The 26,652-nt window shown below is 36.1% G+C and overlaps 1 protein-coding gene across 4 annotated transcripts; it reads left to right on the top strand.

Moving 5' to 3' along the window:
- Nucleotides 1-26,533, top strand: LOC121408254 (fibrillin-1-like). 4 transcript variants are annotated; one of them, XM_041599651.1, is made up of 22 exons: nt 5-488; nt 2,800-3,079; nt 6,130-6,252; nt 7,310-7,435; nt 8,571-8,699; nt 9,419-9,553; nt 9,929-10,048; nt 10,616-10,735; nt 11,305-11,427; nt 13,415-13,540; nt 14,212-14,334; nt 15,457-15,582; nt 16,108-16,230; nt 16,831-16,956; nt 17,341-17,433; nt 18,022-18,117; nt 19,391-19,486; nt 20,425-20,520; nt 21,032-21,133; nt 22,001-22,106; nt 22,464-22,580; nt 23,548-26,533. In XM_041599651.1, exons 1-22 carry the CDS (start codon nt 324-326, stop codon nt 23,606-23,608), a joined length of 2,712 nt encoding a protein of 903 aa, XP_041455585.1. In that variant the 5' UTR covers nt 5-323; the 3' UTR covers nt 23,609-26,533. The 4 variants fall into 4 exon arrangements, with proteins under 4 accessions (XP_041455587.1, XP_041455586.1, XP_041455585.1 ...); XM_041599653.1 differs by lacking the exon at nt 16,831-16,956 and having other exon boundaries at nt 1-488; XM_041599652.1 differs by lacking the exon at nt 17,341-17,433 and having other exon boundaries at nt 2-488.
- Nucleotides 26,534-26,652: the final 119 nt, after the last annotated feature.

Here is a 26,652-nt window from a genome sequence, read left to right as displayed (position 1 = left end):
GATTACTTGAACACTCAGCCAACCGGCGGGGGTTTATCCGAATTGGAACGGTGGATTAAAGCATTAGGACCCGAGACATCAAATACTATGGACATGATGGACGTAGCCAATTAATCAACTCACATTTTGGAGCTTTGTCGAAGGTGGAATTGATTGCTATCGAGCTTGGATATCGTAGTAGCCTGTGTCGTCTGGTAGCAGAGTGTCGCAAACCTGAAAACTTTGCCAACAACCACCGGTGCCATTTACGTGGGTGGGATTATACAGTCAGACTATGATTAATAACATCTAGATTCTGCGACGTGAAAAGTGAACTTACAACGATGGATAAGTTATTCCGAATCTTGATATTTTCATTTTCGATGAACCATATCTTATGTCAGTCCGAGATGGCTGGGAATGGCACAATGAGTAACCAGCCAGTAGAAACATCAGCTACAACGCAGGATAGTCAACATATTAACCCGACAGATCCGTCTACAACCGCGGTAAGTTGTGTTATGATCGGTAATGCATTTTGTGAACAATTGCTTTAATTTTTGTTGCATTACATTAAAATGATAAGATGGTAATGGCTGTTGTTGGGATTTATTCAAATACATGTTATCATGGTCATGATTATTACGGTCACACTTCTTATGATATCGGCTCCAAACCCATGCACCGATGGTAAATTATGTCATTGAAAGTAGCGTATAGCTTGTATGGTTGGTCGGGCTGGACCCGCTTTCATTTGTATGTTTGCAGTGGCATATCTAAGAGGGGGAGGGGGGGGGGCAAGGGAGACCGTTTTCCCTTGCTACGTCACTTACTTACTTAATCGACTTATTCCCCTTCACACTTGACAGTGCTTGAGGGCTCTACAGCTGAACGCCAGTTTCCTCTTTACTGGGCAACTATCCCATTCCAGGGGCCCGTAACACAAAACTTAAAAATGATCGTATAACATTTTTCTACAATTGATTCCATGGACTACAATGTACAATCAATCGTAAAGATCAAGCGTATGATCAATGGCTAACCTTACGGGACCCTGGTTTGGTTAATTGGTTTCATTTTCCGTTCGATATTTCTCCTACACCAAATATGTCAAATTTTTGTTTACATTGCATGCTGCTCATTTTTACAGCGCTCTTTCCTAATTCTTTAATGGTGGAGACAACTATCTTATGCACCCTTCCAAGGCAATTCTAGGTGTTATTTGCGACTAAAATGAGCTGATACATTTAACCACTACTGTTAGAGAATTATGTCACAAAAATGACTTCCCATAATTAAACCACAACTTTAAACCTGACTTCAAAATACGGGCCTTTATGTCTGGACATAAATGTGTCTTCGATATTTTGAAATATTCTACACACTATAGGATGGAATTATGATGAATGACTTGAAATACATGAATATTAGGTAGCCTATTTGTCAGTTTGTGCCCGTCACCATATAGGGGTTCCATTTCCATATTAGATCATAGTGTCCATGAATCAGTCTGTAACATTTAGCTCTGAGTTTAGATGTAACACTTTTCGGCCATTGAAAGCAGAATGTGACCAATGTGACATTACAGTTCAGTGTTGCATTTTCATGCAGTTGTTTGTCATATACAAGCACATGCATTCATATTTTGCTGCCAAGATGACACGCTGCCACACAATACAACATCTTCCACAGATTCAGCTGAACTCCTTACACAACACGGCTCACGCCGTTTTGTCGGAAATGGCTTATTATCAAATAACTTCACAGTCGGCATTACATAAGGACCAATTATCAATCAATTATTTCGCAGTCAAAAATTACATAATATATTGTTTGTTAGCGGTTCTCATCACCTATCTCACGATGATGTCATTCACTTATTAGTATTTCCAGACATTAGCTAGTCTACCTATTCGTCTTGTCGTGACAATAAGCGACCAAGAAGTAAATCTTCCTATACATGTACTCAGAACGTCAGACTTTCTGACCATCTACATGTCTCAAGTAATATTTTCAGTCGAATCGAGGAGTATCTCCTTGTTCGAATGAAAATAGTAATGAAAATAGAGTAAGCATGTACAGGTTGAACTTGGAGCTCCAATCTCAAGGTCATGGGGATGGGATTATGTTTTACAGCGACAAACTAAATTGACTCTGACACGATGGTCGTGATGACAGGAGCATGTGCTTGTGATGAAAAGAGAGAGAGAGAGAAAGAGAGAGAGAGAGAGAGGGAGAGAGCAAGGGGAAGAGGCGAGGGAAATAGAGTGGAAGAGAGGGGATGAATGAGAAATGGAGAGAGAGAGGGAGATAGTGGGGTGATAGACAAGAAGAGAGAGAAAGAATGTAATTTATTATAAACCAGCTTGAATTATGGAATTATTCTTTACGGTTTTATGTTATGTATAAAAAAAATCTTCATTACATTTAATATTTTTTAAGGATTTGATTGCTTAATGAAAGTGAAAATTAAAAAAATCACATTCCTCTGAATTGCTTAGATTCGATCAAGAAATCCATTAAACGAATTCAAACTTAAAAATTGAAATATTTTATATTTTGTAATAATTTCATATTTTATAATACAAAATCAGTAAATATTGAGTGTATGATGTCAACGGCCCATTCGCACATCATTCTGTGTTGTGCATAAAACTGTTTTGTGACATTAAGCAAATATCTTTAACATGTTAAATGATTGTCAGAACTTTCTTACATCTGGTATTGGTGAATTTCCAGTTTTATGTACGCTGGTGCGACTGCATATTCTCTCCTCATGCGGAATTGTTCATGATATTTTGTTTGGTTACATTTTGACAGACGATTCCGAGTACGAGTACGAGCTTGATCAGTGGCATGAATACGACATCGAGACCGAGCTCGTCAAGGAACGTGCTCACGACGACAGGAAAAAGCCAAACGAAAGCAACTGGTACGACTATGAGTACCAGTACAAAGAATACGATTACGACATCAAGTAAAAGTACGACCAAAACTACGAGCACGGCTAAGATTACGACTCCTTCAGAAAGTGCTAGCTACTTAGGTCCATTATCATCATCGCATCCATTCAGTTCTAATTATCAAGCTGGAAGTTCAGGTAGGTGAAGCATGACCAAACTCCAATGTTGAGCGGTGTGTGTGTGTTGGGGGGGGGGGTTGGCTGTATACAACGATGACTCGAGAAGGGGGCCAGTAAATTTATACATGCTATAAAGAGTTTAGGCGATTTCTCATGGGCAAGAAATGACACCGACAAATATAGACAAGAACAACCCCCAACCCCCCCAAAAAAAATATGGTAGTTTTAAAATAAAATCACCCAGGAGCGGGGAATTGGTATGTCTAAAGGGGGGAAATTGCATGCTGGGAATTCTCTAAGACTATTTGATTTGATTTGATTTTATTGTTTACTTCTGCAATTACATCATTCGTATATAATACATTTTCCATAACATAACAAACATAGTATATTGAGAACTTTTTTTGGCATGAATCATAACTAAATGTACTAAAATTATCATTACAAACAAAACTGATCTCATACCAAATTAGTTAACATTTACAATTTACTATAACCCCAACACTTTAACACTACGATCATGAGTAGGTTATGTATTGAATACCGCTTGTGTGGTTTTGTTTTCAAGATGTCAGTCAATCTCGAAATGATCATTAAAGCCTACATCTGGGACTGACCTTTATCGTCACCATCCGACAGATCTGAGAGAGATCAACGTTAAAATACATTAATTCAATCAGTAATATTTAAGCTCATGAGTAGGCTGGCCCACTGGCGGATCCAGGGGGGGGGGGCAAAGCCGGCCCGTGCCGCCCCCTTTTGAGAGGCAAAATTAAAATTTGTAATGTAAAAATGCCGTTAAAACAGGGAAGTATGCCTCCCCTTTTGAAAGTGAAGACCTTTATGTCATTATTTTTGGTGAAAAACCTTTAAAAAAATTTGCTTGTCAATTCTTTCCTCGGGAAAATGTGCCCCCCCCCCTTTAGGAAAATCCTGGATCTGTCCCACGGCTGGCCACATGGGTTTGAATCCCGGACGTGTATATTCGAAAGCGATATTCATATTTTTCTTTGAAGCTATGGGATAAAATGAACAGTGGAGATTTAATCATAATTAGTTGAAATAAGAAAAAGAAATCAAAGCAAATAAATTTCCCCGTTCCTTCTTACAGTGCAACATGGTGCATGAAGGTGCTCTTTGACATCCCAGTTTGACATGATCAGGTGTTTGCAACAGATATTTGAAAAGTAAAGGCCGACAGTTTATGACGATTCAAGATGGCGGCTAATTCGACCAGTGATCTAGCCCTTGACCTTGTCCATATAGTTTGATACACACAGTAACTGTTATAAGCATGGGTTGTTTTTTTTATAAAGATGTTTGTTGCCTTACGCATGGCTTGATGAACAACTATCGTATAGAGTGACACGAACGAACTTGAGTCATTATTAAGTGTTAAAATGTGAGGTTTTCTTTTGATGTTTGAAGAAAATACCATTCTTGTTTCTTTTGATGTTTGAAGAAAAGACCATTCTTGTGATATCTTTTAATACACCAATATCTTAGACTTCAGTATATCTATGATAGCCGGATGATAGCAATCTGGGAGTGTTTCATCATTATTTGTCGGTTGCCAAATACCGGGGAGGCGTTTCATCAGCATTTTACGTTCAGCAAGTTGAAAGATGTAAGAACTATCCTTGATTTCGATTGGCTGAGAAGGAATACTACCATGATGGCGAATCCGGGGGGGGGGGGGCAAATCCGGCCCGTGCCCCCCCCCCTTTGAGAGGCACAATTATAATTTGTAATGTAGAAATGGCGTTATTTTTTTTCGTGGAAAATCCCGGATCCGCCCCTGACCGTGGAAATTATCGGAAAACACAGACTATTTCTGATAAAACGTCTGAGGAGTCATTTTACGAAACGTTCGCACGAATGACAGAAATTAGCATGTAATAGGTAATTATAATTGCGAGGGGACTACTAAAAATGGCATATCGCCATATCAAGATAAAATTGTTAACTTATGTTGTTAAAAATGTTAGCTTGTTAACTTTTTGACTCAAAAATGCCAGTCTATATCGTTTTGCATTTCACAGAATTAAGAGACATGAAGCATATTTCACTTACTTGGAGTCTTTTGGAGATGAGTAAGATTTATTTATTAGATCGATCATTGACTTAATTGTTACCAATACATCTAGAAAGGAAGAATGTACCAAACCCACACGGATGTTATGGTAACTTGTTTCCTATACGAGTTTGTCAAGTAACTATGATTTTGTTTTGTCTGTAAGTACGGAAGCTTTGATATCACACCATTCTACTTCCTCATCCATTTCCATTTCCTTTACCATGTGTATATGATATTCCTTACGATTCACAATTGTATGTTGTTCTTACAATTGCACGTCTCCGGGGGCTGATCCTGCATATTTTCCATTTAATGGGGGGGGGGGGCGGGCGGAAAAAATCTCCATTTGCCTTGATCGGCTCCTTGAGGAAAGACTGAAGTTGGAGCACTTTCAACTTGATTTTACAACCAAGGTATGAAGATATGGAACTTTCAAAATCAGAACAAACCTTGAGCAGTTTTGCAATTTTATGACCTCGGCATGATTGAGTGTCACCTTTCTTTATTCAACACATTATCATTAAGAATTGATAAATATATATTGATCTACTATTAACATCGATTTCAATCAAGTGAAATTCAGTGTGACAGTATGTTTACAATACTTTTTTGTCGATTCTATCAACAATTAACGTTGTTTTTTTTTAACGTTATTACTGATGTGCAGATGGGGATGGTGCTGCGGGAGGTCATGTGACACCCCAAAAAAAAACAAGAAAAGGAGGGAAAAGGGAAAGGAAAATTGCTAAGATGCAATTTCATAAAAAAGGATATTACAATTCATTTTTAATAGATAGGGTCATTTAATTTTTTTCACAGATGACATGTATATAGTACCCTCTCAAAAAATTTGGCTCATTACGTCACTGAACATATTAAGTGTGTATAATCTAATTATGAAATGCAGTCGAATTGATCTTGAAATATTACTCAATAATAATAATTATGTTTGATTGTCTTATTCTCATTGTGTATCGTTTCCCTCCTTCAGTTGAACCGTGTGTTATTGACAATGGCGGCTGTATGGATATATGCCTTCCCATTGGACTAGATAGTTACGAGTGTGCCTGTTTGGATGGATATATCTTAGATCCTGATGGTTACAATTGCACAGGTAATTTATCATATCTTAGCATGGGCGTCGCATAAAAATAAAGCTAGAATTACTTATATTATTTTCATCATAACCCAATCGCATCCAAAATTTACAAATGATTCCGTAAAGCTTAGATACCCTTTTCCATTCAGTGATGCATTTTATAAACAATGTCCAGTGAAAAATCAACACAATGACATCCGTCGTATTTGGATTTCGAAGAAAAAAAATCACATTGCCATCAACATGATTAATCATATTCTGACCTAAATTAAGAGAAATGGGTAGAAAATCTTTGTAGACCCTCAAAATTAAAAAAAGAACCCGGCATAATAAACCTATATCAGCTAATGTATAATCATGTTAATCTTAGCAAGCTAGGTAGAAATGAGAAACACTTACAATAATAATAAATCTTACAATAATCAAATTTGTATTTCAGGATATATGCTCCCCCCAAAAAAATGTTTGCTATACGATAGTTCCTAGTTGACCAAAAATTCCAGCTTCAACATGCAAGCCAAATAGGCTTGTGTCACTTTGGCTTCGGCAGTTGAAGTTTCGACAAAATGGGAAAAAATAGTAAAATTTGATCAAGTTGTTAAGACTCAAACTTATATGTTAGCCATTTAAAAACTAAATAATTATCGTGTTTCCACCACCTCCGTTATCATGGAAGGGCCGTGGTGTGGTGGTTCTGACTCTCGCCTTGTAAACAAAGGTCGTGTGTTCGAATCCCACCGCGGTCTAGCGTCCTTCGGCAATACGTTCATCCGCACTTTGCCACTCTCGACCCAGATGCTAAATGGGTACCCGGTAGGATACGAAAGGTATTGTATGTTTTAATTTGCCAGCGCCATTATGAGGCTGCGATGAATGCAAGGAATGCTCCCCAGTGAGTGGAAATTGTGCACTTTTCGTGCGGCATTGAAATGAATCAAATTAATCAAATGACCGGGGTAATAATATGCTGTAAAGCGCTTTTGGCCATTCTGGGAAAAGCGCTATATAAAAATTGGCTATTGGCTATCATTAGCATTATTATAATTATTATTGTAATCATGTCATCTTCCAGATATTGATGAATGTGAACAGGAGGGGATATGTCGAGAAAACGAGATTTGTTTAAACAGACCAGGCTTCCATGTTTGCATGTGTAACAGCGGATACTCGCCAGTCGGTCATGAAGGATATTGTGAAGGTATGTATTATTGTGAAATAGCGTGTACGAAATATAGATATTTCTGAAGATTGGAAGTGAGGCTGAACCCCCCTCCCTCCAGACAAAAATAATAATAAATGAGAAAAAATAAACATACCAAAACAAAACTAAGAGAAGAAATAGAATGAAATAAATCCAAATAAATGAACAGATTTGATTCAATGTGGTTGGAAGAAAGTGTTCTAAAAGCATTTAGATTTTTTTTAAAGTCGCACTGACATAAATATCACAATATTTAGGCATAATTCTCAGAATAGCAAAAAAAAAATCCTTATTCAAGATGATTTCAGGAAGATATCCACCTTATTTTAACAACATGATGTCAAATTCTATGGTTATTCCCGAATCATATAGGAAGATATGCCTGTTTGAATGAATCCTATATTCATTCCATGTAGAAAAAATAATTATTTTGGACGACAAATAAAGTACCTGTCCTTGATGATTGGTTCCATGACAGTTGCTCCGGCGACACTTGCTCCGACGGAAAATCTTCACGTTAAACCGAACCTTTAAAATCTACACTCTAAAAATGAAGTGCTAATTTAACATTTATTGTCCTTGTATAGTGACTGCACTTTGAGTGGTGCTTTATAGTCATTCAAATTTGAACTAGAAAATCAGCACTCAAAGTGCAGTCTCTATACAAGGACATTAAATGTTAAATTAGCACTTCAAATCAAACAATCCTGTTTGATTTATTGAAGATTAGATATTGAAAATTAAATTTTGTTGCTTAAGATTTAAACACTTGTTTAAAGTGTTTAAACAATTTCTGTAAGGTTCATATAGTAAACAGCGTTGTATAAAAATTTAAACAGCGTTTTTACTGTGTAACTCTAACGCTATACCCTCTGAAATAAGATCGGAGCAAACGTCGTGCATGTCACCAAACATGCATGCCAAATGGGTAATGCAAGCACGCAGCTGTCAGGACTGTATTTTGATGACAGTAGGATAACAAATTGCTCCCATTTCCTTCTCGCTCGCTGCATATTCTCGTTGATTAAATGTAGGGTGTTTGGCACGATTTCAAAGGAGGAGTTGCATCTAGGATGAATAATTCTTTCACCTTATCTTCCCTTCCTCTCCCCCTCTCTCTCTGATCCTGTAGATATTGATGAGTGTATGGAAAACCCTGATATCTGTGGTATTGGTGGTGACTGCGTCAATCTGATCGGTGATTACCAGTGTCACTGTCGAACAGGATTCCTCTCATTCTTAGGAGATGGAAATTGTGAAGGTATACTTAAATGATTAATGATTAATGTGGAGCGTTGTGGCCCAGTGGATTAGTCTTCGGACTTTGAAACAGAGGGTCGTGGGTTCGAATCCCAGCCATGGCGTAATTTCCTTCGGCAAGAAATTTGTCCAAATTGTGCTGCACTCGACCCAGGTGAGGTATATGGGTACCTGGCAGGAATTTATTCCTTGAATGCCACTGCGCTGTAAAAGGCTGCGGGGCTAAAGCCAGGGTAATAATATCCAATGAAGCGCATAGGGACGCATTTGGCAGTGACATGCGCTATATAAGCATGTTGGTATTGTTATTATAAATGTAATTATTAAATCAATTTATGAGGAAACAATTGATTATAAATACAGAAACCATCATAGCCAGGCTATGAAGCTTTTTAAAATATTCGTGTGACAACGTAACAAATAGGAATGCGGCTATAGAATAATATTTGATTTTAATGATATGTTTCACTTCTAATTTTAATTGTAATTTTATTTTCTCTAGAAACCAGTAACATTTCTTCGTATGTGGGATAAATTTTGAAGAAAAAAAATTAGTTAAAAAAGTTCAAAATACTTATATGTAGAAAAGTTTGGTTTGAAAAAAAATTGCGGTCTTTGATTATTTTTTCATAGTGAAGATGTTGAAATAGTCATTAATATGGCTGGAGTACTCCCAATAACACATGCATTTATTTTGATATTATATTTGTTTATTTTCAGACGTGGATGAATGTGAATTCACGGAACTTCTTCACATTCTGTGTGGACCTAATGCTGTATGTCTGAACACACCCGGGTCCTATGACTGCATGTGTTTAGACGGCTATGAGCTGGATGAAAATGGTTTCTGTGTAGGTAAGTGGAAACGGATTCATAAAACTTGAATCTCTTGTGAACCACTTGATGTTTGGATAAAAACAATAAAAGGACGAATTGAAGCCCTGCCTGATTTAATTTCACTGACTTGGGTTGTGGTTTATCGTTGTCCTCATTACTGCTCCGTATAGATCTGTCAGAATTGTTGTACTATTATTATTCAACATGTTTGTTAGTGTACTATTTCTGCAATCTTTAGAAAGGAAACTACAATTTGTTTTTGGAAATGAATTTAAAAATACGTTTTATAATTTGGTTACTTCTTCCCAAAACCGCAGCAGGTATTGGCAAGTCCATACAGATTGTAATGATGTTCTCTTAAGATATACATGTATACAATTCTTGTTCTTTTAGATTTCAATGAATGTGAGGTGGAAAACTTCTGCGGAGAGGGCGCCACCTGCGAGAATAGTGAGGGGTCGTATCTCTGCGTATGTCACGACGGATATGAGGAGACAGTAGAAGGATGTGGAGGTAAGAAGGGTTGCCTGAGGTATTTCCTCACATATCACCTTAGCATTTGGCTTTCTTGACCTAACATGTACATATTGCAACATCCTTGATTGCGAGTAATTTACCCAAATTTCCATTCCCTCTGTTTGTTTAGAAGACAACTTTATTTGTTCTAGATTATACAAAAATTTGCTTCTGACAAAATGAGAAGTATAACGTATCTCGTCCTAGTGTTTAATACACGTGGACCTACTAGAGATATCTGAACTTTTTAGACGATAGAGAAGACATTAATTATCTATTTGATGTTCAATACAAACAATACCTGAGAGAACCCTGCTGGCAGACCTCGTGGCTGGATGGCCCTTCGTGGCGTCTTGGAACCCCGGCAGCGGGAAGAGTTAACGGTATGGTATAGTGGTATATAATATGGCCATTCTGGTCTGACTTGTTAAGTGATTGTGACAAATCTAGCTCCTATATCAGTGATTTTGATTGCGAATCCTGGACAAGAATCACAAAATAACTATCCGCCTTTAAAACCAATTTCAATCTGTTATATATTGACGTTTTAATGTTTATTTTCAGATATTGATGAGTGTGTTATAGAGAACATATGCCCTGGGATCTCTTTATGTGTCAATCTACCTGGCAGTTTTATATGTGTCTGTCCATCGGGATACGAAGGCAACGTCACCAATTGCCAAGGTAATTGAACTCGGTATTATATATATATTTTTTTAGCAAAAACAAGTAATAAAGATAACTTTGATTGCTAACGGTTTACTCAATCGATTGACACATTCTTTATACATGTTATAAATACTCGTGTTTTCTGAAGAGTCTTATAAATTATATAGCTATGATTTCAGAGTAAATAACCCATTCAGTTTTTGCAAATGTCTATTTGTTCTATAATCGAAAATGGAATGGTATGAAATGATTAAAACCACTTTGAAGCAGAGAGGAAAAGTTTCTAATTTACTGTAAGACATAAAAAAATCTTTCCATACTTATGAATGATTTTGTTTATGACTGCATATTTTAGATTTGAAGACATTTTGTCGTACGATACGTGTATTGCTATCAAACAACAAACCCAAGTCATGATGACTTATTCATTCATTCCAAGTGATACTCTTTCTGAGACTTTATGTATAATCTTTATAACACACAAATATCTCTTTGTAGGATATCGTCTTCATTTTACGATTATCCTCACTTTTTTCTTAATTCTCATAAAATAATTTTTTTTACGATTTCGTATCCTCCCAAAGATATCGACGAATGTGGCACTGCTCAACACGATTGTCATATATTTGCTAGATGTGGAAACATCATTGGTTCATTCTTCTGTCAGTGTTATGCTGGTTTCCATGGTAATGGGAAACAGTGCGATGGTAAGTTACATATAACGTACCTGTCTGAATTATTACAAAGAAAAAAATCGACGAGTAGCCTCAAAAGTTAATTGGGTATGATCATGATGATGATCAGCTTCATCATCATCATCATCATCATCGTCATCATCATCATCGTCATCATCATCATCATTATCATCATCATCATCGTCATCATTATCATCATCATCATCATCACCGTCATCATCATTATCATCATTATTATCATTATCATCATCATCGTCATCATCATTATCATCATCGTCATCGTCATCATCATTATCATCATCATCATCATCGTCATCGTCATCATCACCAGCACCAGCACCAACCACCATTTTCATCATCATCATCATCATCATCATCAGCACCAGTACCAGCACCACCCACCACCCCCATCATCATCTTATCATCATTGTCTTCATCGTCATCATCGTCATCATCGTCATCAGCACTTTCATAATGCCCAGTTATCGAAAACCATGTTCCTCCTTCTGATATTCCATTCTATCAAACGAATAAATATCCCTTTTAATAAAGACATTGCAATTGAAGTTTTCCATTATTATTTGCGTATTTTGAATATATAGAACCCCCCCCCCGGAGGGATAGGACTTTAATTGGAGGACGTGTGAATAAAAGGAGTGTCACCACCTTTGCACATCAAGAATCCACTGCACTATTCGTATAAGATGGGGGGGGGGACCCTAGTGTAGTGGTCCACCTGTACTCCCCCAATCAGTGATATCGGAAGGAGAGACCTGAGTTGTGTTTCCACAGATCCAAAACTAATTTCCCGAAACTGAATCTTAAATTTCCTGAAATTCATAGACATTTCCTGGAATTTTCAAATTTTATTTTGACGAAACATCGGACCATAACAAAGCGAGCCTAAATTTGGTCCAAGTGACCAAAATCAAGGAATCCAACTTTTTTTTTGGTTAAATGCAACAATCGCAAAAATAGCAACAAACTTACAAAATGCGAGTACGAGAAAATTTTGGCCTACGTTTGACTGAGGCAAATTATTCTTGAAATATAGCATGAATATTGAAAGTTGCACCATAACATCGTTTATTTGTAATTTTTTGATTTTCCCGGAATTTCCTGGATTTGTTTTTCATTACCCGAAATTTACCTGAAAAATGATCCGGTTTTTCCGTTATTCGGACAGTGGATTTTCGCCTCCCAGACATAGGTGACGCCAAAGAAATAATAATGATAATTATGATAGTAATAATAATACTAATGAAAATAATGATAATGATGATGATGATAATAATAATAATAGAGGTAATAATAATAATAGTAATGATAATAATAATGATAATAACAATAACAGTAATGATAATAATAATAATGAAAATAAAAATAATAATGACAATAGTAATGATAATAATAATGATAACAATAATGATAATAATATTAATAATAATAATAATGATAATAATACTGATGGTGATGATGATGATAAAAATTATAAAAATAATAACAATGATAATAATGATGATGGTAATAATAATAATGATAATTGTGATGATAATAATTATCGAAAGATAATGATGATTGAAAGATTGAAAGTCCTTTCAATATTATGGTCCGTTCCTCTGGAATAAGCTTCCCTCTAATCTTAGAAATTCAACATCCCTTCAAGTATTCAAAACTAAATGTAAATTCTTTCAGCTGAAACCTTAGTTTTAAACCCCACTTTGATCCTTTATTTTGTTTCTTCTTTACTTGTATATGTTTTCGTAATGTTATTTTTTTCTTTATGTACGCGTTTCCTAATGTTTATTTTTATTGTATGATTGTATCTTATTGATACGTCCATTGTAATATATGTATATGTTCTTTTGGTCGTTGCGGGGCCTCTTTGTAAATCAGTTCTATAACTGAAAGGGCTACCCTGCGTAAATAAAAATGAAATAAATAAATTATAATAATAATAAAAACAATAATAACAATTGACTGTATGTTTCAATTTTAGATGCTGATGAATGTGCCATTGACAATGGAGGATGTGAGCATATCTGTACCAATGCACCTGGTACCTATAGCTGCGAGTGTCGGAGAGGATATGACGTAGATAGATACGAGCATTCACAATGTTTAGGTAAGATCACTTCTTTCAGTGATCAATCATTTCATTTTATTGCCGAATGTCTGTGTCTTTTACATGAAAGCTTCAAAATTAGACTCTATTCAATCATATTGTATTTTTGTTATGTGACCAGTAATTCAACATAAGAATACATATTTATTTATTTGAATCCCCCCTGCTAACTCAACATCAGTGCGCAACTTTACATTCCTATTTCCAAACATGTTTGTAGCCTTACAGAAGAACCTTAGTGCTCTTGGTATCACAATATTGCACATATCTTTCTATAATATTTTTAATGAACCTGTTAAAGTTTTTATGTTGTTTTTTCTTTCTTTCACGTAGGGAGTTAGCATACATTTTATTATTTTGCATTAACATGACTGAATGAATTAATATAGCACAGTTCGTTGAAGCAATGTGTGTACTACTTTGCTGATACGACAAGCAGATCCTATCCCCACGCAAGAGTGAAATTTTGTCTTAAAAATCTGAATACGAACAGCATCGTCACAGCCACGGAGCTTGTTTAATCAGAGAATTTGGTTGACGAACGCTGAGGGCGTCCTAACACTCGCCTAGTCAGAGAGTTGCATCAACACGACAACAGATTAATAACAACATTGCATTTTTTATTCTGATATATGTGACAGATGTGATTTGATACTTGTTTTTTTTTTCAGATAAGAATGAATGTGAGATCAACGACAACCTCTGCCAGCAACATTGTATCAATACCGATGGTTCGTACAGATGTTCCTGCGATGCCGGATACCAGCTTCATTCAGATCGCTCGTCATGCATTGGTAAGGAATTATCTCCTTCTCATTCTTGAAATGTGGATGGTGTGGGTAAGCGAATGGGGATTCACATTGTATAAACTAATTCTGTCTTTTGAATAAAATATTTAAAATAACTAAGCCCCCTTGACTGCATAAGTTCTGGTTTTCCCCCAAACAGACTTGTTCACTACTATAGTTCTTCAACATCATCATGATCCTATAACAGATGCGAATGGTGAAGAAAAACACTGATTTTTTGGCTGTACCTTGCGATTTCCTTTGACTAATAACTATAAAAATGTAATAAAGTAAATTTGAGGTGGGGGTAAAATTTTAAGATATAATTCACATTATTTGTAGCTATCTAATACGCTCTCATTTACTTTGTAAACTAAGTAAAAAAACATATTTCAGGTGTCTTTTTTCAGGAATGATGAACACATTAACAAAAGGAAGATACTAAATAAACACCACTGTAGTATTATTTTTTTTTAGGAAACAACAAAGTGACCAAAGATTAAATGGCTAATACATTTTTAGAAGATTGGAATTTTAGATGATACTACATTTAATTTACTTAAATCGAACCTTCACGACAACTCTGCAGACTTTGATTTCAACATAGTAACAGTTTCCCTGCCCTGTTTCTTTATCCTCCACGACGGCTTCTTTTTTTCTCACCTCCCTTCATCTAATCGATACTTTCACATACGCCTCTTCTCTAATATTCATTTGTATATCTACCATTCTTTGATTTTTTCCATCTTCCCTTTCTCTTCTCAGTCAACATATTTTATAAGCTCCAAACATTTTCAGTCTCCCACGTTCATTGATTACATAAAATTTCTCTAAACAATATCTATACTTTTACATCCTTCATTTTTATTCTTTATGTAAATTCAGTTGTCTTATGAATAAAATTTAAATCTATATGTACAGATATAAGATATATTATATACAAATAGCATGAATAATTTTGAAATAATAGATCAAATGTATAAAATATGTTTCATAGTGCATATGAAAACATATTTCTATATATGTATTTTTTTCTATTTGATTTCCAGAAAAAAGCAAGAAACAAACACTTCCAGTTTGAAAAGAGTAGAGAAATTTTTGTTGTTTTGCTTTTTCTTTTTTTTGCAGACATCAACGAATGTAACATTAACAATGGAGGATGTGAGGAAGTTTGCATCAATTCACCCGGAACTTACCGTTGCGACTGTGGTCCCACCAGTGTCATATCACCATCTAGTTCATCAAGCTGTGTAGGTAAGATAATGGATGTGGTAGCGGGGATGGTGCATGGGCGACTGGTGCTTTTTATCTCCCCCTCTCTCTCTCTCTCTATATATGCATGCGTATGTGGGGGTGTGTGTGAGGATGGGTGTGTGTTTGTTATGAACGAAATGTGGTAAGAGAATAATGGTAGGGGTAGCTTAAATCAAAGTTCCCCATAGTTATCCTCCATTTTGAAAACATTATTAAAGCCCCAAAATTAATCGAACCCTGGCCCCAGCTTAGAATACTTGAGCCTTAACCACTAAACCACATTATTTCGGCCTCACCATTTTTTCAAAAAATTTACCAAAGTTGTCGCACATCTATAATTTCTAACAATTATATATATCTTGGGTGTGTCGTGGGTTCGTATTCCCAGTATACTTTGATTGGCATATGAGGTACTTATCAAACGAGAAATTCTTACAATTCTTTTTTATTCCAAAAATTTGTTTGCATTTGATTAATAACCATACAAATCAAATGTTGGTCCCTTACCTTTTTGTTTTAACCTAGCAATAACAACATGTGAACAAAAGCGGGGTGGTTGCGATCAGGTCTGTCGCTTTGACCAACTAGGAATCCAGTGCTCATGCGGACCAGGTTACGTACTTAATGAAGACAGACGAACATGTGATGGTAAGATAATTGATGATGATGATGGTGATGATGATGATAGTGAGGATTGATTTTATGAATTACCTTTGTATATAATATTTTGTTACTTTTTTCATATCCATGTTCATTGCATATCTTTATGTGACCGTAATGGAAAAAAGCGAAGATAAAACAACGCAAGTAAAACAAAGAGACAAACAGAATACAAAAATATATATTAGATGATTCCACTAGATTTACAACACAATGCTTCCACTAAGGATATGCTCATGAGATTGGTGGTGACGATGATTGAGGCGATGATGATGACGGCAATGACTTTTGCGAGGATGGTGACGACGATGACGATAAGTGGTACCGATGATAATGGCAATAATAGTGACCATGGTAGTACAGTGGCGATGGTTGTGATGAAGATGATGGTGACGCTGGAGATAACGATGAGTGTGATTATGACGACGATGAGGTTGATAGTGATGGCGCCAATGCAAGCAGTAGTTTGAAAGGAAACAGTCGTTGTAGTATGAATACCTATAAAAAAAAAATGGTGATACGATGCTTCATATCACATAAGCAATGCTGCCATTAACATCACTTCAATAAATGTATGTATTCCTACAGATCTTAACGAGTGTGCCGATGCAAACGGAGGCTGTGAACACAATTGTGTGAATACAGTAGGAAGTTACCATTGTACATGTAGGAATGGATATATGGTCAGACCAAGAAACCGATACAGGTGTGACGGTGGGTACCTTAAAATATACACCATTAACCAAATTAGAACTTACTTTACTATTACCTCCAAGAACAGCTTGACAGTTCCTTTGTAATTATCATGGTTATGAGGGGCAGAAAACCCGAAATCCGTGGGCACAGCCACTTTCAACATGTTCAAAGGGATTTATTAACTCATGTATTTTCTGGCTCAAAAACGTGGCACTGTTCCTGGTGCGAATATGTGTGAGTATGACGTTCTTCAGTGAAATACATCTTAAGGATTTATTAAATCGAAATATATATCAAAATGTGGAAATAAGGAATTTATGGAAAGAAAAAAAATGTACCCGATAACAATTTCGTTTTCATGAATCTTATATTTTTGTCAACCCCATTCTATCATTTTTATAGCCATATGTGACCCTCCCTGTTTGAACTATGGGAAATGTACGGGACCAAACAATTGTGTCTGCCCTCTAGGGTATGGAGGATCAACGTGTACTCGTAAGTTTTAGTATATTTTTTTCACGAATATTTAAATGGATAATTGACAATAATTTCGGATTTCGGGCAATAAAAAGATTGCATATTTAATTATCAAACAAAATTCAAACTCAATGTATGACATTTAATAGTGACCTTTAAAAAAAATCTTCCATGAGCTTTTAGTATTATCAAACAGTACATGATTCTAAGTACAATATTATTAACTTTGCTCTGTTGTTTGATACTACCATTAACTATCTATATGTAAGTTGACCAGTGAGAATATTTACTCTTATGAAAATGAATTAATATAAATTGATTAGTAAGCTGAAATTTGAGACACAGTTGTTGGAAAAGTGCAATCGAAATCACAGAAATATCAAACCACAATAAATATAAAATGCGTATTAAAATTACATGGAATCATTCATATTTACAGTATGTATCATTTGAATTGCATGCAAGGGAAGGGGGGGGGGCGGCGGCTTGGATTGAAAGAAAATGATGTGAATGAGTAGAGCAATATCAGAACGATTACGAGAGATAATTGTACAGTGACATCTTTGTTGTTGATTCATTTTATTCACAATATTTCTTCTAAAACAGCTACATGTAACCCACCGTGTATGCATGGAGGGACCTGTCAGAGATACAACCAGTGTTCATGTACAAGTCTCTATACTGGATCGTACTGCCATCTTCGTAAGTTTCACAAAACATTGTCCACATGTGCATGATTTTGTCATCAGTTGTTCAGAAATCAAAGTGGTTGTATCGACAACTGATCATTCTTCATTATGCCACTGCCATGACTGATGCACGTATACAACTCTTTAATAGACTCTTTCTGTGGATCAATGTGTCAAAGCGGTGGGGGGAAATATGTTTTAAATTTGGGTTAAACAGTATTTGCGATGATTCAGTGGAGAATAAAGATTACAAAGGCCAACATCACATGATCCCATTTCTTTAGAAATGCTTTTATAAGCGTGTAAAAGAGAGACGTTTTCAAATGCATGAGACTCTTTATATTCTCGTGTACAAGAAATGACATTCACAGGTTCAAACGAACCCGCGTACAGTCAGCGCAAATCGTAAATTTTGTCTACAAAAAATACCGAGGTCCTTGATTTGTTATGCTGATAGCTGCCTGTCATGCAGCCATATTATACATATAAATCACAAGAATGACAGATGCTAGTTTTTGATTAGATAACAATAACAGCATCATTAGAAAGATTACATCATAAATGTTCATAATAGATTAAGGCAAATGAAATCCTGCATAAGAAAAATAAACATTTGTGTGTATTGATGAAACATTATGCATAGAATCGGTGTCTTGACTGAATTATAACTTAAAGGGGGATGAAACCTTTGGAACAAATAAGCTTGTGTAGAAATAGAAAAATCAAAGAATAAGAATAAAGAAAGTTTGAGAAAAATCGGACAAATAATGAGAAAGTTATGAGCATTTAAATATTGCAATCACTAATGCTATGGAGATCCTCCTATTGGCAATGCGACAAGGATGTGTGATGTCACTGATGAACAACTTTCCCTTTGGTGGACTATAAAATACCCTCCAAATGTCTCTTTTTGCTTTTTCTTATGATGATACAAACTCTTTATCCATTATGTATTCTTAAAAAATATGTATTACATGCCCTCATGTAGAAAGAACACATGATCTATGGATAGATGTGATAAAAGAGGCAATTCAAGTGAAATATATACTAAAATAATGGGGAGAGTTGTTCACAAGTGACATCACACATCTCTGTCGCATTGCCAATTTGCTATTTCCATAGCATTAGTGATCGCAATATTCAAATGCTCATAACTTTCTCATTATGTGTCCGATTTTTCTCAAACTTTTGTTGATCTGTTTCTTTGATTTTTCTGTTTTCACACAAGCTATCTTGTTTCAATGGTTTCATTCTCCTTTAATCATCATTCATTTTGTTGCCTCTAGCTACTTGTGAACTACCATGTATGAACGGCGGTAATTGCATTGGACCAAACGAATGTCAATGTTCAGCAGGATTTGAAGGAGATCAGTGTCAAACACGTAAGCTATCATTATCCAGAGCAAGAAGGGAGATACTTCATTAGTTAACCCCATGAATCGAAGTTTTGCGAAAGTGTACAAAGTGAGCGGGCCAGCGCTCCATAACACAAAGATTAGCGATCAATCGCTAAATGGATTTACCAATCAAGATCAATGTTACACGCACATTTGATTCAAAGTACTGACCAGGAAGAAATCAGAAGAGGTCTTACATATTTTATATCCATTGCTAAGCTTTGTGTTACGGATCCTGGGTCTATCAACACATCGGTGAAATCGCAAACGGCAAACTCAAACACTTGCTATAATACCATTGATGTTTTAATTTTCAAGGAGTCTTTCTGCAACAATACAGAAGTTCTAACTGAACGTGCACCATGTCTGATATAGAGTCAGTGTAACCTTGGTCATGTTGGTGACAGTGGTTGTACAATGTGATTGCTTTATATAAAGATGCGAACGTTTGAATAATAGTAAAAACTAAAACTGAACAAATGGGCATTCTTTGCTGAGATAACAGACAGTTACTCAGGAGAATGACAACCCATCATTGCTGCAATAAAATGTATCTTATGTGACGGTGTTCTTCCAAATTGACGCAATAGATTCTTTTTTTATAGCTGGAATATAAATATGAAGTATGAACTATGACTGACGAATGGTCATTTCAATACTCAACGAATATGACAATGATATATCTTTGGACCCGTTCTGCAAATAGATGCAATAGATTCTAATCAATCTATAACTGAGATTCGCATCTGTTCATAAAAAAGTTGCAGCCAAATACGACTTCTATACTTAGTCATTTTAACGGTGACTTTTTCTGCAACAGTCTCCATTATATAACACATATGGGACATTCTGGGTTTTTTTAAGATAAATATTTTATGATTACGAGTAAGCCTCACTTGAGGTATTTCTCTCTTTATCATTAGCTAAATGTCAACCAGCTTGTGAAAATAGAGGTGTATGTTATGCTTCCGATACCTGTATCTGCCGACCTGGATTCTACGGGCCTAGATGTCAGTTTGGTAAGGACATATGAAAAGAACCCATTTGATTTTATCAACATTATTTTATTAACTGCTGTGCAACAGTAATTCAAATATCTATTTCTTAAAAAACCTGTGTATGGATGGTATATGTAAAGTTTTCGCGTAGATTCAGACAATAAACGATACGTTGAATCTTGAAGAAGTACCCTTCAAAAAAAAGCGTTCACGCTATCCTGTAGAGGGTTTTGTCTTGTCAGGTGCTGCCAGTGCTACAGGTGATGTGGTGATCCTGTGGTGGCATTCTTGGTGCTTTATACACAGCGTGCTAGGTGCAGTGTGCGGGTGGTGCGTGTGTGTCCCTCTTACAGTATTTATTCTGGATAGATGATACTCGACATGGAGATATATTCTATTTCCCTTTTAAAGCATGACCAGAGCAAAAAATCATCATTGCTCAAAATTCTAGACGAAATACATTAAGCTTTTCTGAAATGAATAGCCCTTTCTAAAAATCGATTATTCAAAAATAATGTTTTTGTACATACAGAGCGTGCTCGATGTACTAGACCCTGTCGAAATGGAGGAACGTGTGTCGGGATCAACAAGTGTAGCTGTACCCCAGGATATCACGGATCAGTATGTCAATTAGGTAAGATAAATGGAAAGGGAGAGAAAAGGAGGAGGATAAACCGATAGAGAGAAAGAGAGAGAGAGGGTGCATGCGCATGTATTCGACTTACTGGACCCTGTCGAAATGGAGGAACATATGTGGGATCAACAAGTGTAGATGTACACCTGAATATCATGGATCAGTATGCCAATGAGGTATGATAGATGGAGAGGGAGAGAAGAGGAGGAGGAGGAAAGAGCGAGCAAGAAAGAGGGAGAGGGGGGGGGGGGGCATGTACATGGGTTCGATTTACTGGACCCTGTCGAAATGGAGGAACGTGTGTGGAGACCAACAAGTGTAGCTGTACACATGCCGACGAGGTAAGATTGACGGAGAGCGAGATGGGGAGGAGTGAGCTAGAGAAAGAGAGTGGAGGAATGGAGAGGGGTTGGGAGAGAACGAGGGTGGGGGACCCTGTCCAAATGGAGGTACATATGTGTGGGGATCAACATGTACGGCTGTACTCCTTGGTATCATGGATCAAAGTGTCAAATAGGCAAGATACTAAGGGTTGAGTAGGAGAGGGAGGGGGAAATAGAGAAAGGGAGAGGGAGGAAGGGGAGAGAGGAGAGAAAAGGAGCGTACTCGATGTACTAGACCTTGTCGAAATGGAAGAACTTGCGTGGGGATCAACAAGTGTAGATATACACCTCGGTACCATGGATCTATGTGCCAAATAGGCAAGATAGGAGCAATGGAAGAGAGGTAAAGAGTGAGGGGGATAGAGAAAGAGGGGGAGGAGAGAGGAGGACTCTTTTCACACTGATATGAACAGAAAACATTAAAAATTAATGTAACAGACTAATCAGAGCGGTGAATCTTTTATCTGATCTATCATTTCTTTAGTTGGTGATGTCCAATGCCGCCCTGCGTGTCAACATGGAGGTACTTGCTTACCAAACAATAGATGTCGCTGTCCATCTGGAACCACGGGTTTGAGATGTGAGAAACGGTAAGAACATGTACAACTCACAACAGATATACCAAGCTACACCTTCGAATCAGACTCCATACCGATCGACGAATATGTAATGAAGAAAATGCTGTGATCAGATTAGGGTCTGTTTCGTTGAGGTTGAGGCAGCATTCCATTGTATCCGCGGTTATAAAGAAATTGTTTTTGAATTGATGCGAGCTTTTTGGTTCGATCCAAAATCGGAACTTATGTCACTGAATCACTTATGTCCATGAAAAATAAATTACATCAACATTTGCTAGTTCTTCACCCAATTACACTTTGAAAAATAAAACTAATTTTAAAATTCATGTTGATTTTTACCTGCTCTTGTTTCTGAATCTTTTTTTGCAGCAACTGCCCACTCCAAACTTTTTCTCAGACTTTACGACGTGGATCAAGACGATTCGTGAAGGAAAGCAAGCTTGAACCGTGTGGAACCTTTGGCTGGAGGACATGCACAGTATATAGGTTGGTCACTTCAGAACTGTTACACTCTCATACTGTGATTTAAAGAGGAATTGTACATTCAGACAAAAATAGATGAGAAACAATTAGAGAAGGGGAGAAGAGTTCTCAAATATGCAGAGGAAATGAAACATACTGTGATCAAGCCTACCATGTTGAAATGTAGTACATCCATGATCTCAGTGAGTGCTTCACAACCTCTACCAGATGGTCCTGGGAAGCGGGGGATGGGGGGGAGAAGGGGTGCTGGGGGCTGAAGCACCCCCGAGGTTACTCCAGGGGTGCTGCGTATGTTATTCACTATAGCCGGCACCCCCTGGAAATCAGGTAGGTAATGTTGGTATGGTAATATCTAGAAAACTCACCAAATTCACCTTGATTTTGGAACGAAAACCGTTTTTTATATTTTATTTTCAAACCAGCATCCCCTTATAAAAAATCAGAAATGATAGAAGATAACTCGTAAAAGAAATAGATGTATTTGGGGATTTTTATCGGAAAAAACAACAAAAGGCAAAGAGGGTGGAAGATGTACACAAAGGTGCTTAAAAACTTAAGGCTCGGCATACAAGGCATGCTCAGCAATGCACATTGATCTTACAAGGTATTTTTGGATGGAGATGCTAAAGATGTTAAGATTAGTCCCAGACGCCAACATTATATTCGCATACACGCTCATTCAAATGCTTGTAGAATTTTTTTTCTTTTCCTTTCTCAGCTTTGTCAAAAGGTCCCTAGCGAGATGGATTAGATGTGTCATCAACCCTTCAAATTTAAAAGTTCAAAGCAGTGATTATGATTTAATCACAGAAAGTGATTAGCTTGTAAATATTCTTCTTCCCTCTTCTTGTTCATTTTAAGACTTTTCCCGTTTACACAGGTTCACTACATATTGCATTCCTTCTTTATTTCATGAATGTTCAATTCGTTAATCATAGTAATGTCACATTTTCATGTTGATTTGTTCCAGGACTGTACAAAAGTACGTTTATGATACCATGACCAGGGTCGGATACAGAATAGCATGTTAACAACTTTAACGAGGAGCTAAAAGGTGAAGATTGATGACGCTCAACGCATTATTTAAAGAGAACGGGTCTTAAGTGATGTAGCTGGAGATTTGTGACATCTGAAAAGAGAATATTCCAATGTTGTGTATCTCTTGTTTGAAAAAAACTGACGTGTATTCTGCTTTTGTGCTGCCAATGGAGGACAATAATCATCAAAAAACTGCTGGAAGGATACAGTGTCAGACGGTGTAATCGCAGTGTGATTACAATATTAACCATGTGAATTTGTAGGTTACATTTTTTAACATGTTCACATATAAACTGTGGTTACCTCTAAGGTGTGAGTTTTCACAGTGTGTGTCCACGGAATGGATCTTTTTTTGGAAGTTTGATTCACACTGTTAACGTGCTCAAATACAACAATGTGAAGATGCTTTCACCTTGTGTTTCGCACTGTGAACACTCTGGGACACACTAATACACTATATGTATAATAATAAGTCGACTATACTTTGTTCATTTCCAAGGGGGATCCACACTTTACAAGCTTTGTTTTTTGTGGGTCCCCTCATTTCTATTTAAGCTCTATATCATACTTTTTTTGTTTGCTTTACGAAGTAAGAATGCCCTTCTGTAAAATTGTGCTTGATTTGTATTACTTTATATTACTTTGTAATATGTTTTGAATGGAAATGAAATAAAAGAATTGAATTTAATTGAATATGTGTTTTCCAATAGGGATTAAAATCTAAACTTAAATTAGTCTTATCTTCGATCGATCTAAATTTACAACGAGACTCATAATTATTGTAATCTTCGTCGAAGTTTTAAGATTTCATTCACTATGGTGAAGGTGCGATGACTTTAAAATGGATCGTTATACAGAATTAAATCATGCAAGACAGACAAATTATGAAACAGTATATTCAGTATGTTAATTTTTTACGTCTTTCCTGAGTATACATCGTTCACGAACATTTAGTGTGACATTTCTCATTTTTTTACATCATGTGTAACCAAGCTATTTTATATGTGCCATTTTTATGTTTTTATATTGTATTCTTTGACACATTAGAAATAAAAACATTTGAACTAAATTAATTCATTGATCACTTACTAATTTTAATATGTAGTTTCAGTATCCTGATTGCTTGCATATGAATAGTAAATCACAGGCAATAACGAATGAAAAGTTCTGTGAAATTCTGGTAAATCTATTTTTACAGTAGTTTTTATGATTGTGTAATCTAATAAAAATCATGCTTCATATAATTTCAAATCCATACTACATCTAAATGAGAAGATAATATTAGATAACTTAAGGACATTAGCAATGATAGTTGTTTCTGTGCATGCCCTTAAAATTCTTGTCCTGAAATGGATTTTATGCCTAAATTCTAACTGAGCATTATTTGGGTTTGAGCGTCCGTTGGGAGGTATTAAAGATTTTCAACAATATTCTTACTGTTTTAATTTTGTATGGTGATGTGGAAATTTTTTTATGTCGTCAATACTCGAAGTCAACTTCATTTAGGACAATGAATTATTTGCAGCCTTTGTTGATTAAATTTCATTCCTTTAATTTGCAGCATAAATATATATCTTTGATAGTTAAATTTTCCCATTCAAACATTATGTATCATATTTTTTTCAGATCATCAAAATATCATTTTATGAAAATATTACACAATTTTCCCTTGGTGATTAACCTGCCATACACCGGACTTGTCACTTAAAATTGATATGAAATGGTATACTATATATGCATGTTATTTATCCGCTTTTGTCCAAATTAATTCATCTTATTCGTGGATAATCAACTAGGGTAAATTTCGGGGAGGGGGAAATATCCTCCCACTTTTTGGAAATAGCGTGCATAGCCCGTACAAATTATTCCATGTTATCAAATCTTCATATTATTTAGAGTCGTATAAATTCACCTTTTATTGTAGCTTAATTTAGTATAATTAGCCATTAAAAAAACTCCGTGAATTTATGGCTCGGTCGGTCTGCTTCCTCGTTTGATTTACCTAATTGATTATGATAACTTGTTTACACAGCCACGGTATTATGTGTGAAATTGTTGTCAAGGTTGTGTCTATTGCATCACATTAGAGTGACTATATTTCATCGTTTTATCAATCATGCTTTTTGTAATTCAAACGACTTTTAAATATGGTTACCTACACATTTGTGGATGCTTAAGATGCACTTGCATAACCATGCATTAATTATTTTATTTTATCCTGGCACCTTTGGGGAGAGTAGAGGTTGGTGCAGAAATATGCATAATCTGAACCCCCGCATAATCATGATTTAAAAGTTACCTCAGATATGTATGAAATCGATATGCCGTCGGAATTCTTTAATGTTTTAGTGTTCAATCGCATACTTACTCTAACAGTTGAATGTGTTTCATAACTTTGTAAAGGACGAATACAACTACGTACAAAGAGTTATTTTGGCAGAGTCTCTTAGTGCACGAATTGGACATTGGTCATGTTGACCCTAAAAATTACATGATTTATTTTCATAGATAGCTGCTCAAATATTATTGTAATCGGGAAGGTATATTATATATTTCTTGCTTCCCTTGACCCAAACTGTATGCTTTATGAGGTTGTAGTACGATCCATGCTTGAAAATATCTCACCTTAAACATTCAGCTATACAGAATGTCGCCACCATCAGTCGATGGTCTGCATTATACTCTCGCTGCTCGCCGGGCAGGAGGAAGGGAGGGAGGGAAAGCTGTTTCATCCAACTTTCGACCAATAAGACAACGGATTCGCTCGTTCCTTGGTCATGTTCGATGGTAACTTTTAAACTACCGGGATACTCGCAGCAGTGAAAAACAAAATGGCACTTTAAGACGTGATAAGACCAATATATTTTTTTTTCTCTGTCTCTTTGCCTTAGAATATTAAACAAACTTCCTTTCCTACCTTAATACGGGTCAACCAAGAATTTGTATTCTCTTTATCACCCATCTAGTGCAAAAATCAAATCTTCAAACAAAGAAACAATAAACAGATAGTAGAGAGAGAGAGGGGAAAAAGATAGAA

Source organism: Lytechinus variegatus, chromosome 2, assembly GCF_018143015.1.
Source record: "Lytechinus variegatus isolate NC3 chromosome 2, Lvar_3.0, whole genome shotgun sequence".
NCBI classification, from domain to species: Eukaryota; Metazoa; Echinodermata; class Echinoidea; order Temnopleuroida; family Toxopneustidae; genus Lytechinus; species Lytechinus variegatus.
Note: the sequence above shows the minus strand (reverse complement) of the source record. Positions and strands in the feature narration are given on the sequence as shown.